General features: G+C 41.6%; 1 protein-coding gene across 1 annotated transcript in view; it reads left to right on the forward strand.

The window, feature by feature from the left end:
• The window catches only part of LOC110963456 (cytosolic carboxypeptidase 4), a 120,308-nt gene that overhangs the window by 64,613 nt on the left and 40,580 nt on the right, over positions 1-15,115 (forward strand). The window contains 2 exon segments of the mRNA XM_051952157.1: positions 7,204-7,294; positions 10,631-10,897. Coding sequence (XP_051808117.1) covers positions 7,204-7,294; positions 10,631-10,897 — 358 coding nt within the window.

The following is a 15,115-nucleotide window of genomic DNA, read 5'->3' on the forward strand; positions in this document are numbered from 1 at the left end:
GCATTCAGGCCATAATGAAGGATATGTGGAAATCACTGTAGGTTGTGTCAAATAAAATGAAATTAAAGTTATTAAGTATTCTCTGTGATAAAAACCAATACACTAATGAATCAGGCTTCACTGGATTAAACACCACCCAATAGAGCAGGCTATGAACAAGACATAAGCTGCGTTTCCATTACCCTTAGATATGCGCAAAATGTAAACTGGTAATGGAAACACCTGAATTTCGAAAAAGGACTAAAATATCGCTAAAAGTTTTTACGCTCTCATGAGGTGGTTTTTCAGATGTTTCGATATTGAAAAATATTGCAAAAGCGCAATGGAAACACTTTTTCTGCAATTATACGTCACCGGACATGACGTACCTGGTCACATGACCAGTTCTCTCGGAGTAAACATGGCGCGGTACATGTGGACAGAAGAGGAGACCGAGACTTTTCTTGCCATTATTCTTGAGAAAAACATCACTGCCATACTAGACAGCAAAAAGCAGAGGAATGCAGAGTGTTATAAGGAGATAAAAGCGGAAATGAGGGAGAAAGGGTTCGACAAGCCTTGGCACAGTGAAATCTCGCGGGATACTATTTTACAATAGTTACGATGCTTCTGCCCAGAACAACCTTCAAAGGAAACACATTCAAAGCGCAAATATACTTTGTCGAAATTTTAGAAATATCGCTTTTATTTTGCGAAAAACTGTAATGGAAACCCAACTATACTCAGACTCTGAGGATTCCAAATGCTGTTCCTTAAAGCACTGTGCCCTGTCTCTGATCACACAACAAAAGAAAAGGACTGATCTCGTATCCCACCCATGCACTACAAATGTCAACAGATACAAAGGGTTAGATGCATTGTGTTTGAACTGTATGAGTCCATTGTTGACTCTTCTCTAGCTCTAATTTTCTCTAGTGGCTCTTGATGGAAATATCTGGCTCTTTTGATACTGAATGTTTCTCTGTGTTCACCAGTCCGTCTCTGTGTTGATCTGCTGTATGTCGCTCAGTAGTTTCTATACACTAAGTTTCATGATAACAAACTAGTAAAAAATAGCAATTTCTGCTTGAAAAGATTAATGGCAATACAGGAGTTCTTTTCAAATTTATGATAATACTTCTTCATTTTTAAAGAATTGAATTAGTAAATTAATGGTGTAGGCCAGGACTGCCCAACCTTTTTTGACACAAGGTCTACTTTTCAAATAGCCAACCTCCCAAGATCTACCTGTCCAGTGTCAACATCGCAAACCCACACACATTGTTTTCAGCCTGCATTAAATAACTGAACAAGACTTTTTCTTGTTGTCACACAACCACTTGACATCACATCACAAACCGTCCCTCTTTCAAATACACACACACAGATAAATTATTTTCACACAATTACCAGTTTGCATAGTGCGCTGTAGCACAAACCCACTCTCTTTGCTCCTCTCTCTCTCTCTCTCACATACATATACATGCCAATCTGCATGGTGAGCAATAGCCATAACTGACCTTAGTATGAACTAAACAGAGAAATAAACGAGATACAAAACAAATAGATCTCTGAGTTTGAAAAAAGGAAATCACTTCCTACCTTAGTGGGAAAACTGGCACGAGGAGGAAGAGGCTAGCTTCTCATAGTCAGGAGTGTAGGACCTGGTTTCAAGGCGTAGGCAGGCTGCAAGGTACAGATCAGTCATTGGTGATCTGTACTTGGACTTGATGATTATCATGTGCGAGAAAGCAGAGACACGCAAAGTTGATCCAAAAACAGCTGTCAGGTTCCAGAGACATCTTCTGAGATTGGGATACTTCTCCTCCACCAGTAGTTTCCAGGACACCACATGCTCTCCAGGTTGAGTGGATGTTGATCTGGCTTTGATTTCAATATCATTTTGCAATGTCAGAATCTCATCCTCAAGAGCAGAGCTTTCCAAGTCAAAAAATGATTTGACTTCGGCAGCAATGTCACCAACATCAATACTTGCACCAAATGGATAGCACATACAGCTGGCTACAGGCTCGATGGATGCAAAGTTAGTAAAACGTCTCTCAAACTCTGAGGAGATGCTCTGAACATGCTGCTCATAACATGCACTGTCAAGCTGTGTCACACTTTTACCTTGATGTTGTACTTCTGCTTGCATGTGAGGTAAGTTGTGCAGGTTACCACGCTGCAACCTGCTGGACATCAGCTGTAGCTTGCTTTTAAATGTGTTTACTGAGCTCATCGTGTTGACTACAGCTTTACCCTTACAATGCAGCTCTAAATTCAAATCGTTAAGCTCGCCAGTCAGATCAGTGAGGACAGATAAATTTAAAAGCCACTGGTGGCCCTCTAGCTTTGTATGGTAATCCACATGTTATGAAAGCTTCAAGAAGTCCTTGATTTCATCAACAGCTCCATAAATCTGGCCAAAAATTTACCTCTGCTTAACCACCTAACATCCGTGTGAAGCAGCAGGAATGTGTGCTCAGCAGTGGCAGCTGGTGAAAAATATTCTAGGTGGGGCTGTGCCATATCAAGTCAGTTTCAGTAACCATCCCGATACAACTGAACAGAAACGGCAGGATATCAGTGCTCTGTGAAATAATAATAATTTAATGCCAATATTAATAACTTGAGGCATTTTTGCACAAAACATACACAACATATTGCGTAACCACAATTTTGGCAATAAACTATATATACAGCTGAGCACATAAAACGGTGCATTAGTGTTGAATTGACGACTCAAGTATTATGTTAAGTGTTAAGTATATTAAGAAATTATACTAGAACAGAAAAATACTGTACAGTAATTTATGATAAAGCTAAATGTTACTAACTGATCAGAACTGCAACAATTAAGTGATTTTTCAATTGGCAGACAAAGAAAAATACAATCTGCAACAATTTTGGTGATTTCAACATTTCAGTGAACAAGCCAGAAAATGATGAGCAGATTACATAAGCAAACACATACTATTTAGACAAAATATCAAAAAATTACTAAGTGCAATACATTGCTGGATGATGTGCTAAAGTCAATACTATACAAAGAAAAATCTGGTCAACGGAATAAATGTGTGTGTATACAGACAGACAGTACTCTTCTGTTGAAGATTACTTTGCATGATTATGAAACAGGCCTGGACAAAAATGATGGTACCCTTAACTAAATATTTTGTGGCACAACCTTTTAAACCAGTCACTGCAGTCTGATGATTTCTGTAACTCTCAGTGAGACTTCTGCACGTGTCAACTCCTGGTGAGCAAACTGCTCCAGCTGTCTCAGGTGTGAAGGCTGTCCTTCTCCAGACTGCATGTTTCAGCTCCTTCCACAGATGTTCAGTAGAATTCAGATCAGGGCTCATTGGAGGCCACTTCAGAACAGTTCAGTGTGTAACTGTGTGTCACTCCTCATCTCTTCATCTGGCTGCATCGCGATGTTAGCCTTGCCTAGCATCGTTAGCTTAACGGTGTTCATATGTGCCCTCCTACTCTCGTGTTTCTTTATTTTCTCGGATAAATGTTTCATATCTCTTACCCCTGAAACAGTCCATGCCGTGTCTGTCCCAGCCGTTTTATAGAGCAAACACGGGAAGCAATATAAAGCATTTGCATGACTAGATCCAGCTAGCCAAGCCTTCTTCTTGTCACTGTGACCATAGATATACTAGATGCCTCGCGCCACTGTCCAGCATAGGCTGGCGATGTGTCAGTGCACCGCCATCTTAGAGCGGGAGTGAAGTTGTAAACAACCAACGTCTGGTATATGCGAGACCATTACACAGACACGGTTTTCTGCTCATAACTTACCTTGTAATGCATAGATTTCGACATGGTATGGCTTATTTGAAAGCTTACGAGGTCGTCTTTTGATTACACTCCCAAAGAGATGGTGTCAATCAGCACAAGTTTTAGGGACCCTTTTCCTGCAACTGTTTGTTGTGTTGACCTGTTGTGATGTCAGGTTTCTCTGATCACCATGATAAGCAGCTTCTAAGTTTTATTAATTTAGTCTACTGATTATTCCTTTTTTGTGCCGCATTTCCATATGGGATTAACATCTTTGAACAATTATCTTGAAATTACGTTGAAGGTTAATATTAAGTTAATAAAAATTTTGAGGGTTTTTCTATTTTCTCATTTTCAGTGCTTTACTACTAAAGAATTTTCAAAGCTGCACAAAGTTGGAACCATGCCTAAATTCTTCAATTTACTCGTGTTCCACGTGTGCATGAAAAAAAGCTAGATATAATATTGATTTCATTAACTGCTCATCAAAAACAATATATCCTTTTCTAAGTTCAGTATGAGTTTATTTCTGAAACCCAATTTGCCATCTCTGTGTGCACTTCTCCAAAGATATAGCCACATCAAGAAGTGACAGACTGACAACGTCTTGGTATCATACCATGGGTTTCTGCTACAATATCTGGTGAAATCTGTAAAAAGTTCAATGGAAAGGACATACTCACTTGTGGAATGTGATTCCTTGTGCCCTTGTATTTGGGTTGTGTTGTATTGTGCAGCCCCAGGCCGCACAAGACTGTGGCATTTTGAGCTTTTTGGCAATCGGTGTGTGATAAACATGCTTATTGCTGGTTTGTTTACTCCCGCTTGCTCCCGTTCCAAGATGGCGGTGCACTGACGCATCGCTCATTGGCCGGCGAGGCATCTAGTATATCTATGACTGTGACAGTGTCACAGTTATCCGCCGCAGTCACGCATGCTCACTTGGCTTGGGGCGAAATCGATTTTGCCCCTCTGGGCATCAGATTCGATGATGCTGACTGGATAAATTTCTGTTGCTATGTCGAATCTCTTGTCGGTAATTGGCTGCTCTGCCGCACTAGAGGGGCAATTTCTCTAGCGCCCCAGCACCTCAGCAGAGATGAGCAGGAAACTATTTTCCACGAAAATTCTATTTAATATTTTGTACATGACATGTAATTGCGAATTTAAACACGCACGGTGCTAAAAATAACTGATTATTGTTTATTTAACCCTTTAAGCTTCAGTCAATTCCAGCCGTTTTCAGTACAAAAAATCGCTAATATTCTATTTTTAAATAAAAAAAATTACGAAAAATACAGGGAATATTGGACGCACATCACGAGGTGCATTTCCTTGGAAACGACCGATTCGTGGATTTTATACCGACTTCAGGACATGTTTTGGACAAAATAGTTTACTGGCTTGTGTTGTCTGGATGTAAAAGGTTGGATTATGGCCGTTTTTTGTGGAATCTCTTTTTCTGTGTGTAATAATGAACCCGGAAATGTGAGTCGCGCTGTGTGCGTTGAAGCCGTGTATAGAGAACGGATGGATGAATATTTGTTTTTGTCGGACAAATGTGTTTTTCTCACCTGCTGTGGTAATCACATCTGAAAGTGGTTTATACCGGCGGATTCATGAGAATCTAAGCTTTCCATCGGCGTATAGTGTTTGTATAATCGGGTTTGCAGCCGTCGGACATTCTTGAAATTCCTATGCAAATTAGTAGGTGTACCGCCGGCGGTACACCTACGACGCACTGAAGCGTAAAGGGTTAAAAAAATATTTATTTTAAAAATCAAAAATCAAAAACACCGGGGGGGCAGCACCCGAGCGCCCTCTATTGGCCAGCTGCCACTGGTGCTCAGCATAATTCTCCTCCAAATGAGCATGGAAAAGCCTTCTCTGCAGACTCCTGGCTCGAACTGAACACACAATCTTCATCGCAATATCCATCACTTCTTTCATATTTAAACTCTTTCCACATAACGCTACCTGGTGGATTATACAATGATAATTCAGGATATCCGGGAAAGATTCACATTCTTTGCACAGTGCAATAAACCCACGGGTGTGGCCCATCATAGCAGGCGCCCCATTTCTTGAAGAGCGGCAGTTTTGTCTCGCTAACAAAGCCCATGTAAGAATTAAAAATATCCTCACCTCTGGTGTGTCCTTTTAATGACAAAATGGTGAGTAGCCCTTCCTTGGTGCTCATATCTTCAAAAACCATCTTGATGAAAACACAACTGAGCCACATCCACCATATCAGTCGGCTCATCAGATTGGAGGGAAAAACACTAGAAAGCGTCAATATCCTTCCTCAGTTCCTCCTCCATATCCACAGACATTCCCTCACATTGCCTTGTAGTGGTATTGCAGGAGAGTTGCACTTCTTTAATTTCCTTCACGATCTCTGTTTTATTTTTAAAGTCATCAAACAGGCTATCTGCTGCCTCGAGAAAGGCTTCCTTCACAATATCGCTGACACTGACTGGCTTCTTGTGTTTAGGGAGGACGTGACTGACGCGATAAGAAGCAATACTTGTGGCCTTACCCTTGGTCTTCAGTTTGGTGAACACTGACTGCCGTGCTGCAAGCTTTGCTTTCAAATCCCGTACTTTTATGGTGTGCAAGGTGGTTTTGTCAGGAAATCCCTCTCATAGCTCCTGTGTGCTTTTTAAAAATGCCACTCCAGATTCACTTTCTTTGCCAAAGCCACTGTTGCACTGCATATCAGATAAATAGGCTTTGAATGAGAGTAAACAAAAAAATAATCTTCCTCCCATTCAGGGTGAAAATGGTATATCTTGGTTCGTTTCCCTTCGGCCATGTTCACGTTTAGGTGTAAATAACCGCTCTGATCGCTAGCTGCTCGCTACTGTTGACAGCTGTCAACTTCCTGTCGTGCATGTCACATGTTACTATAGGTTAAACATGACCTACTTTTTTTCTCTTTTTTTAAATACTTTTTTATGTGGAGGTGCTTAAGAGACTGATAGGGTGCGCAACAAAACATACAGTCACACATTAAAAAAAATACTTTATTTAAAATTTTATTTTTCCTACAACCCTCACGGTTGACTTGGGCTCAGCCTCTGGCAGACTAATTTGTTTGTTGGGAACCCAATAAACCTTTATCAGCACTAAAAAAGGAAGCGTAAGGAAAGAAAAACTGACTGTAATTTAACATGAGCAATCTGACTGTCTTCAAACTTTTCAAAAATCTCTTCTTCGCATACCCAGAGTAATTTAGCACATATTACTTATAAATATTATGTACCTTTTTGCATACTGTATGTTTCAGGACTCTAGTTTTAGTGGTGCAATGCAACAGTTTGCATGGTTTACAGTTTATTATAATTGTGTAATGTAATACTTTTTTTTTTTACTTTTAGGCAAGTTTGACTACATTACTGTTCAGTGGATTACTTTCTATCTCTCACTCTCCAGCTGCTGCCCAGTTAGAGGGTCATGATTTCCACAGTCATAGCAGCATCCTCAGCACCAGCCCTGGCTGTACGACCATGATTAGCGAGGCAACGTAAGCTGGAAGCCTCCATTTTACGTGCATGTACTTTATGTTTGGACAAACCTTAGCCAAACTGTGACAACTAAGAAAAAGTCAGTGTCTGAAAGAATTCATCAGTGACATTAATCTTTATCAGAACTCTCTGTCATCATTTGTCTTCAGTGATTTTCTGCCTGTTTATGGCTGTTTTGCATGTCTGAGGATATTTTATGTCTCTGCAGATATTTCAAATGCCTTTGTGGTGCCTTTGTGATTTAGACAGTTTCTTGTTTTTCAGTACTGCATAGGTTGTTGTGTTTGCATCTCATTAAAAAAAATGCTCCATTTCCTGCCTTTCATAATGAAAACTGAGGAAAGAGCTTTGTATTTGGTCAGAGTGTAGAGAAAATAAGAAAAAGAAAGAGAAGATAATTATATTGTACACTACTGGTGAAAAGTTTCAGAACATCCCAGTTTTTCCAGTTTTTTTATTGGAAATTATGCATGATAGTGTCTCATCAGAGGTGGGTAGAGTAACCAAATATTGTACTCAAGTATGAGTAATGTTACTTCAAAATAATATAATTCAAGTAGAAGTAAAAAGTAGTCATCCAAAAAAATTACTCATCTAAGAGTAAAAAAGTATTTGGTGAAAAGACTACTCAAGTATTGAGTAACTGTTTGATTGTAGTGGCCAATTTATTTTTTTAGAAATGATGTGATCAGACAGACAAAAATGTAAAATAATGTGCAAATTCTGGTATTTGCAAATAACAATCGAAAAAATAAATAACATCTTTACGAAATGACAAGTTAAGGCACAAGAAACACAAATTTCCAAATTTGTGTTTGACAACATAAAGCTTTAAAAACAAATACCTGTAGTAATCAGAATCAGAATCAGAATGCGGTTTATTGCCAAGTAGGTTTTTACACTTACAAGGAATTTTCTCTGGTGTTCTTGGTGCAAGTACAGATAAAATAAAATAAAATAAAATAAGATAGTAAGTAAAGAGATGTAAGAAATATTTATAAAATAGACAAGGTATGTACAGTTACTACGCAGTATTAATGATTATAGTCAACAGAGCTGATTTGCAGTGGCACGGGTAGTGTTTATCAGCGATGCAGCAGAGGGGAAGAAGCTGTTCTTGTGGCGAGAGGTTTTAGTCCTGACGGATCGCAGCCTCCTGCCTGAGGGGAGGGGTTCAAAAAGTTTGTGTCCAGGGTGAGAGCGGTCGGCCAAGATCTTGGTTGCACGCCTTAAAAGCCTAGAGGTGTACAGACCCTGGAGAGATGGCAGGTTACATCCGATTACCTTCTCAGCAGAACAGATGATGCGTTGCAGCCTGCTCTTATCCCGAGGGGTGGCTGCAGGGTACCAGACGGTGATGGAGGAGGAGAGGATGGAGTCTGTGATGGCCGTGTAGAAGTGCACCATCATAAAATTTGGCAGGTTGAACTTCTTCAGCTGCCTTAGGAAGTACATCCTCTGCTGTGCCTTTTTGGTTATGGAGGTGATGTTCATCTCCCACTTCAGGTCCTGGGAGATGATGGATCCCAAAAAGCGGAAAGACTCCACGGTGAGCACTGTGGAGTCAGAGAGCTTGATGGGAGCAGGGGGGCTTTGTTCCTCCTGAAGTCCACCACCATCTCCACTGTCTTCTGGGCGTTGAGCTCCAGTTTGTTCCTGCTGCACCAGGTCACCAGCTTGTCTACCTCCAGTCTGTAAGCAGACTCATCCCCATCAGAGATGAGTCCGATGAGGGTGGTGTCATCTGCAAACTTCAGGAGTTTGACGAACTGGTGCCTGGAGGTGCAGCTGTTGGTGTATAGGGAGAACAGCAGTGGGGAAAGAACACAGCCTTGGGGGGAGCCAGTGCTGATGGTCCTGGTCTCGGAGACTTGCTTCCCCAGCTTCACATGCTGCTTCCTGTCAGACAGAAAGTCTGTGATCCATCTGCAGGTGGAGGCACACTCAACTGGAGGAGTTTGTCCTGGAGCAGGGCAGGGATGACTGTGTTAAAAGCAGAACCGAAATCAACAAACAGGATCCTGGCATAGGTTCCTGCTGAGTCCAGGTGCTGCAGAATGAAGTGGAGAGCCAGCTTGACGGCGTCGTCTACAGACCTGTTGGCTCTGTAGGCGAACTGCAGGGGGTCCAGAAGAGGGTCTGTGATGGCTTTTAGGTGAGGAAGCACAAGGCTCTCAAAAGACTTCATCACCACAGAGGTCAGAGCAACAGGTCTGTAATCATTAAGTCCAGTGGGTCTTGGCTTTTTCGGGACAGGGATGATGGTGGAGGTCTTGAAACAGGCTGGAACGTGGCATGTCTCCAGTGATTCATTAAAGATGTCAGTGAAGACTGGAGACAGTTGATCAGCACAGTGTTTCAAGGTGGAGGGGGAGACAGAGTCAGGTCCTGCTGCTTTGCGGGGGTTCTGCCTCTTGAATAGCCTGTTAACGTCTTTGTCCTGTAAAGTGAGCTGGGTCTCTGGGCTGGGGGGTCTGGAGTGTTGGACTGTGGGGGGCATGAATGTGGGAATTAGATCCGTTGTGGTTGTAGCCCTGATGTTTAGGAGTTCATCTCCGGTGAAAGACCTCCTGTTTGCATGGCAAAAAATAAAACTATCGCCCAAAACAAGACAAAACAGAACACACCAAAGCACCGTGGTGGCCGTCCGTGGCGCCATATCAGAGAAAGGTAACATTTTTATGTTTGAACGGTGAAAACTACTTCCAGTGACAAGATATACCGTATTTCACTTCCCTCCAAATGGCACAGGCTCAGTAGATAGAAAATAACATTACAACTAGGGCTGGACCCGAATATCCGAATATTTGGTCATTGTATTTTTCAGTTTTGGATAACCCTACCTTTTTTAACCTCTGGCAATCCACCACTTACCTTTGTACCATTTCAAGCTATTCCCTGGACTTGAATTACATAAATTTCAATAAAAAAAATTGAGAAATTGGGGTGTTCTGAAACTTTTGGCATGTAGCCTATGTAAATGCACAGTGGTTTGAAGCAGCTGCAGAGATGATCTGTGTGTGCATTGGCTGTCTTTGCAGAAATCCCATTGAATACTCTGTCCTCTATTTTGGGTTCAGTCTGTTGTATGGTCGCTCTATATAGGCTGTCAATGTCACACAACCATCAGTACTTCTCTTGCTTTTCGCTGTGTTCCAACAGTAATGTCACTCTACTTCCACGAGCTGGAGCCTTGCTCGTTTTCTGCTGTTTAGGGTCTGATCCCCATGTGCATCAATGAGTTAGCCTAAAAGTCTGACTGCTCTGTATTTAAAACTTGCTGTTTACCTGATTTCTGGTTCATGCAGTGTTAACATATTATTTCCTGCTTCTAGTGGAGAAACCCCCTCAGGTCAGAGAAGAGATGAGCAGAATGGTGATGAAGAGGGAGCAGAGGAAGGCTACCACCGTATCACGATAGACCGGTTATTGGAGAGACATGGAGCCTGTATCCCCCACCATGTACCCAAACTATACCGTGCCACAGCTGCCAAGACTAAATCTATCCCAGGATTCAGCATCCTGGCTTTCCCTGATTTCTGGGGTCATCTCCCACCACCAGGACATGAGCCCATGGCCCCACGCAAACCCAACATACAGAGGTACCACAAACAGTGATTTAACTCATATAACATGGAGATGAGGTTAACAATGTGTATATCATACAACACTTCTTTAGGAGAGGACATGCAGTTAATTGAATAAGGTTTAACAGTAGTTGTCCACCAAGTGTGGTGGCACACTCTAACAAACACATGAATGTTGAAATCACAGACAGAAGTCACTCAGAGACCAGTATGGCAAGAGGTGTTAGGAAGCAATACTGCTTGCATTGGATCAGTCTGTCATGTGTGGCATTGCTGAAAATGCCAACTTCAGATGACATAGGAGCAAAGGTGAGCAATGGATAACTGGTGAACTGTGATCTTAAAAGCAGGACTTACAGGCCACAATAGGGTATATGCCCGAGCTAGACTGACGTACTTCCGCTAGATTCTCAGACAGCGTAAACACTTCCGGTCACTCGTGTAGCTGCAGAGTAGCTATGGCGTTCTTCAGAGGCTCGCTCCAGGATCTGCCCATAATAACGATTAACGACGCAAGTCGTTTTATTCAAGCATCGACAAGAGCCGCATCGAGTAAAAAAAGCAAGGGATTCCAACTTTACGTTACAAGCTACATTCACAAGTACCGAAACTGTGTTGTTTTTAGCATTAGCTAGCATACGTCGGAGATTTATCATGATAATCAGGGTTACATATTCATAATAATGACATTCCAAGTAACGTTACAAGGATCATCACTACTTTAATGTTATAGCTACTGCAGGCTTAACATATTGAGACTAGATGGAGGATAGATTTTTTTTAAAATGAAACTGCACCGAGTGGTAAATAGTACTTCAGCGGAGCATTGTTCTGTTCCGCTGTGTCAGGCATCCAGTCGATATAATTCTGTTCTCAGTTTTCACTCTGTGCCTGCTGATCCCGAGACGAGAAGAAAGTGGAAAGTTGCTATTCGCCGGGACAACTTCACGATCACCGACCGTACCCGGGTTTGCAGCCGGCATTTTACTCCGGATGATTTCCGTGACACAGCAGGGCAGCGGCTCTTGAAGAAAGGAGTTGTGCCCTCGCTGTTTGAATGGAACTCTTTTTTCTTACCCCCACAAAGACTGGGGGTTTGGCAGAGAACAGAGGGACCGGCGGTAGAGGCGGTGGACTCGGAGCCCGAGGATGCACCGGAGGAGGCAGCAGCAGCGAGCATAAACTCTGCTGGTCACCATGACTACGCCTCTCCTAAATCCTGCAGTGGTTGATCTTGCTCTGGAGGAAAATAGATCACTCCTGCAGTAGCTATAACATTAAAGTAGTGATGATCCTTGTAACGTTACTTGGAATGTCATTATTATGAATATGTAACCCTGATTATTGTGATAAATCTCCGACGTATGCTAGCTAATGCTAAAAACAACACCGTTTCGGGTCTTACCTTGGTACTTGTGAATGTAGCTTGTAACGTAAAGTTGGAATCCCTTGCTTTTTTACTCGATGCGGCTCTTGTCGATGCTTGAATAAAATGACTTACGTCGTTAATCGCTATTATGGGCAGATCCTGGAGCGAGCCTCTGAAGAACGCCATAGCTACTCTGCAGCTACACGAGTGACCGGAAGTGTTTACGCTGTCTGAGAATCTAGCGGAAGTACGTCAGTCTAGCTCGGGCATATACCCCATTGAAGACAGGTGGCAGTTTATTTGGTAGAAGGTCAGAACAAAGTTCAGTAACAGACAGTCAGTGAGATCAAACAAGAAAAAAAGCAATCACTTTGTAAAGAGGATAAAAATGTTTCAATAATAAAACAAGGCAAAATAAGAATCTGAATAAAAATACCATAACAAGTTATAAGATCAAAGTTTTAAAAAAAAAATACATGTAAGTAAGTAGGAAAATTTATTTGTGAAGCGCTTTTCACAGACAAATTTCAACTTTACAAAGGCAATATAAAAATACAGGTAAACACAAAAACGATAAAGTGACTACCTGTTGAAATTGCAAAATTGCACAATACATAATGAAAAACACAGTACACAACAATAATAAACATTAATGGAGCAGTTACAAAGTTAGTGCATGCAAGTTACCCAAATGCCTGTCTAAACACGTGTATCCTTAGCTGACTTTTAAAAGAAAGTGAAACCAAGCAGACAGTAAGGGTGCAGGCAGAACATTCCAAAATGTAGGTGCTATGGCATCAAAAGCTTATTCACCTCATGTCTTAAGGCAAGTTTGAGGGACAGACAACAAATTTAACAAATTTAACATAAGAGAGCAAGTTGATTGATATGAATCAAGTAGCTCAGCAACATAAGCAGGAGCATGGCTGCGTAACTTTCTGTAATTAATAATTAGAATTTTGAACTGGATCCTATATGTGATAGCCATTGAAGGGATTCTTGTATTGAGAAAATGAGAGTGTCAATTTGATCCACCAAAAAGTGGTTGTCAAGTTGATGTTCCAATGAGCATTTTGTGCGGTGGGATAAAGTATTTGGGATGAAGTCAGAACTATATGTCAATCAGAGCTACAGTGTAGCTTCTTGTTTTGACAACTATTGGATAATAATGGTAAAATCTATGGTGAATGGGGAAATAAATGTGTGCGATTATTTAGTGTAGTGTTTTGGTGTAGCCTCATTTCAGTATATTTTGTATAATGTTGCACTTGGCTGCACGTTTGGTTGAACCAAACCGTAACATAATCCATGCTTTTCTGTTACTGTGCCTTGCCTTGTATTACTTGGTTTTGGTCAGTTCTCCTAGCGCTGAAGTTAATATTTGGTAGATTAACTCTGGTTTGATCTGCATCCTGTTACTATTGTGTAGCTTAGCTCATTCATCTTCTGTTGAGGTAGCATTTCTAGGGTGAGCTTTGATTATGTCCTCTTGAGTAGTTATTCATCCTGCTTCTCATAGAGGTCGCGAGTGTTCAACTTTGCAGTTCAATGCCCCTTCCACATCAAACTCCCAATCACCCTTTCCCCCTGTCTTTTCTTTTGTATTTACACTTTTTATTTTGTGTAAAATAAAACCATTTTATTTAACCTTGGCTGTTATGGTCAGTGTCTGCACTTGGGTCTATGACTTCACATGACAATACGGTCAGGCAATGAGCAATGAGCAACTGACAATGAACACACGCTGACACAGCTTTCCCCCTCTCCCCCAAGTTAGCCAAAAGACCATTCCTGTACCCCTCATTTTTGCTGGTAATCATCATGAGACCATCACAACTCCAATCCCCTAATGCTCAGTTTCCCATTGCTCCAGAACCATAACCCACACATTGACTGGTCTCAGGGTAAAGTCCTGTCCTATAGTTCCCATTGCCATGCTGACTGTCTTTGCTTTGCCTTGACTCCATATTCACCCTGCACAGTGGTTACGCCAGAGAATATTGATTTATCCACTGTCCTTGAAGAAGTCAATGACCTGGCGCAAGTAATTAAAAGGACCATGCTGAATACTTGCTTCCTCACTGTCCATACGACTGCTCCATTGAGCTATTACCCAGGGCTCCTCTTCCAAGCAGCAGCCTCTATAATCTGTCTACACATGAAAACGCTGCAATGAAAACTTATATTTGTGAATCCTTGGCAGCTTTAATGTTTCCTTGGATTTGCTATCCTCTGTGGGGGACTCATTGGTGACTACAGTAAAATTGCTGTTCTCCTGACTGCTTTGACCTCCACCTTCTGTCCATTTCATTGTATGGATAGACCACAAGAACCTTGAGTATATTCAGACTGCTAAGAGGTTAAACTCCTTCCAACCTCGGTAGGTCCTCTTCTTGGGATGTTTTGAGTTCACCCTATCAACCGCGCTCTCATAACTTTAAATGTGATGCTCTTTCCAAGCAGTTTTCTGCCGGCTACACTGACAGAAAAACTTGAGACCATCGTACTTACAGCCTGTTTTTTGTTCTCCCTCACCTGGGAGATTAAGTCTCTGGTCTGCCAAGCTCACACCCAGTAACCGTATCCCAGTAACTGCCCTCCTAATAAGCTGTTTGCTCTTGACTCTGCCCACTGTTGCACTTCATTGCGCATTTGGTTCAAGCAACCATAATATAACCCATACTTTTCTGTGTTACTGTGTCTTACCTTGTGGTTCTTGTTTTTGGTCAATTCTCAAAGCACTGAAGTTAGTATTTGGTAGATTAACTCTGTTTTGATCTGCCTCTGTAACCGAGTTAAAAGTAAAGTTATTTTGAATTTCTTCAAAATCGATGTGCTGTTCGTGATTGTTTTACTTTGGAGCC

The sequence above is a fragment of the Acanthochromis polyacanthus genome, chromosome 8 (assembly GCF_021347895.1).
Source record: "Acanthochromis polyacanthus isolate Apoly-LR-REF ecotype Palm Island chromosome 8, KAUST_Apoly_ChrSc, whole genome shotgun sequence".
NCBI lineage: Eukaryota > Metazoa > Chordata > Actinopteri > Pomacentridae > Acanthochromis > Acanthochromis polyacanthus.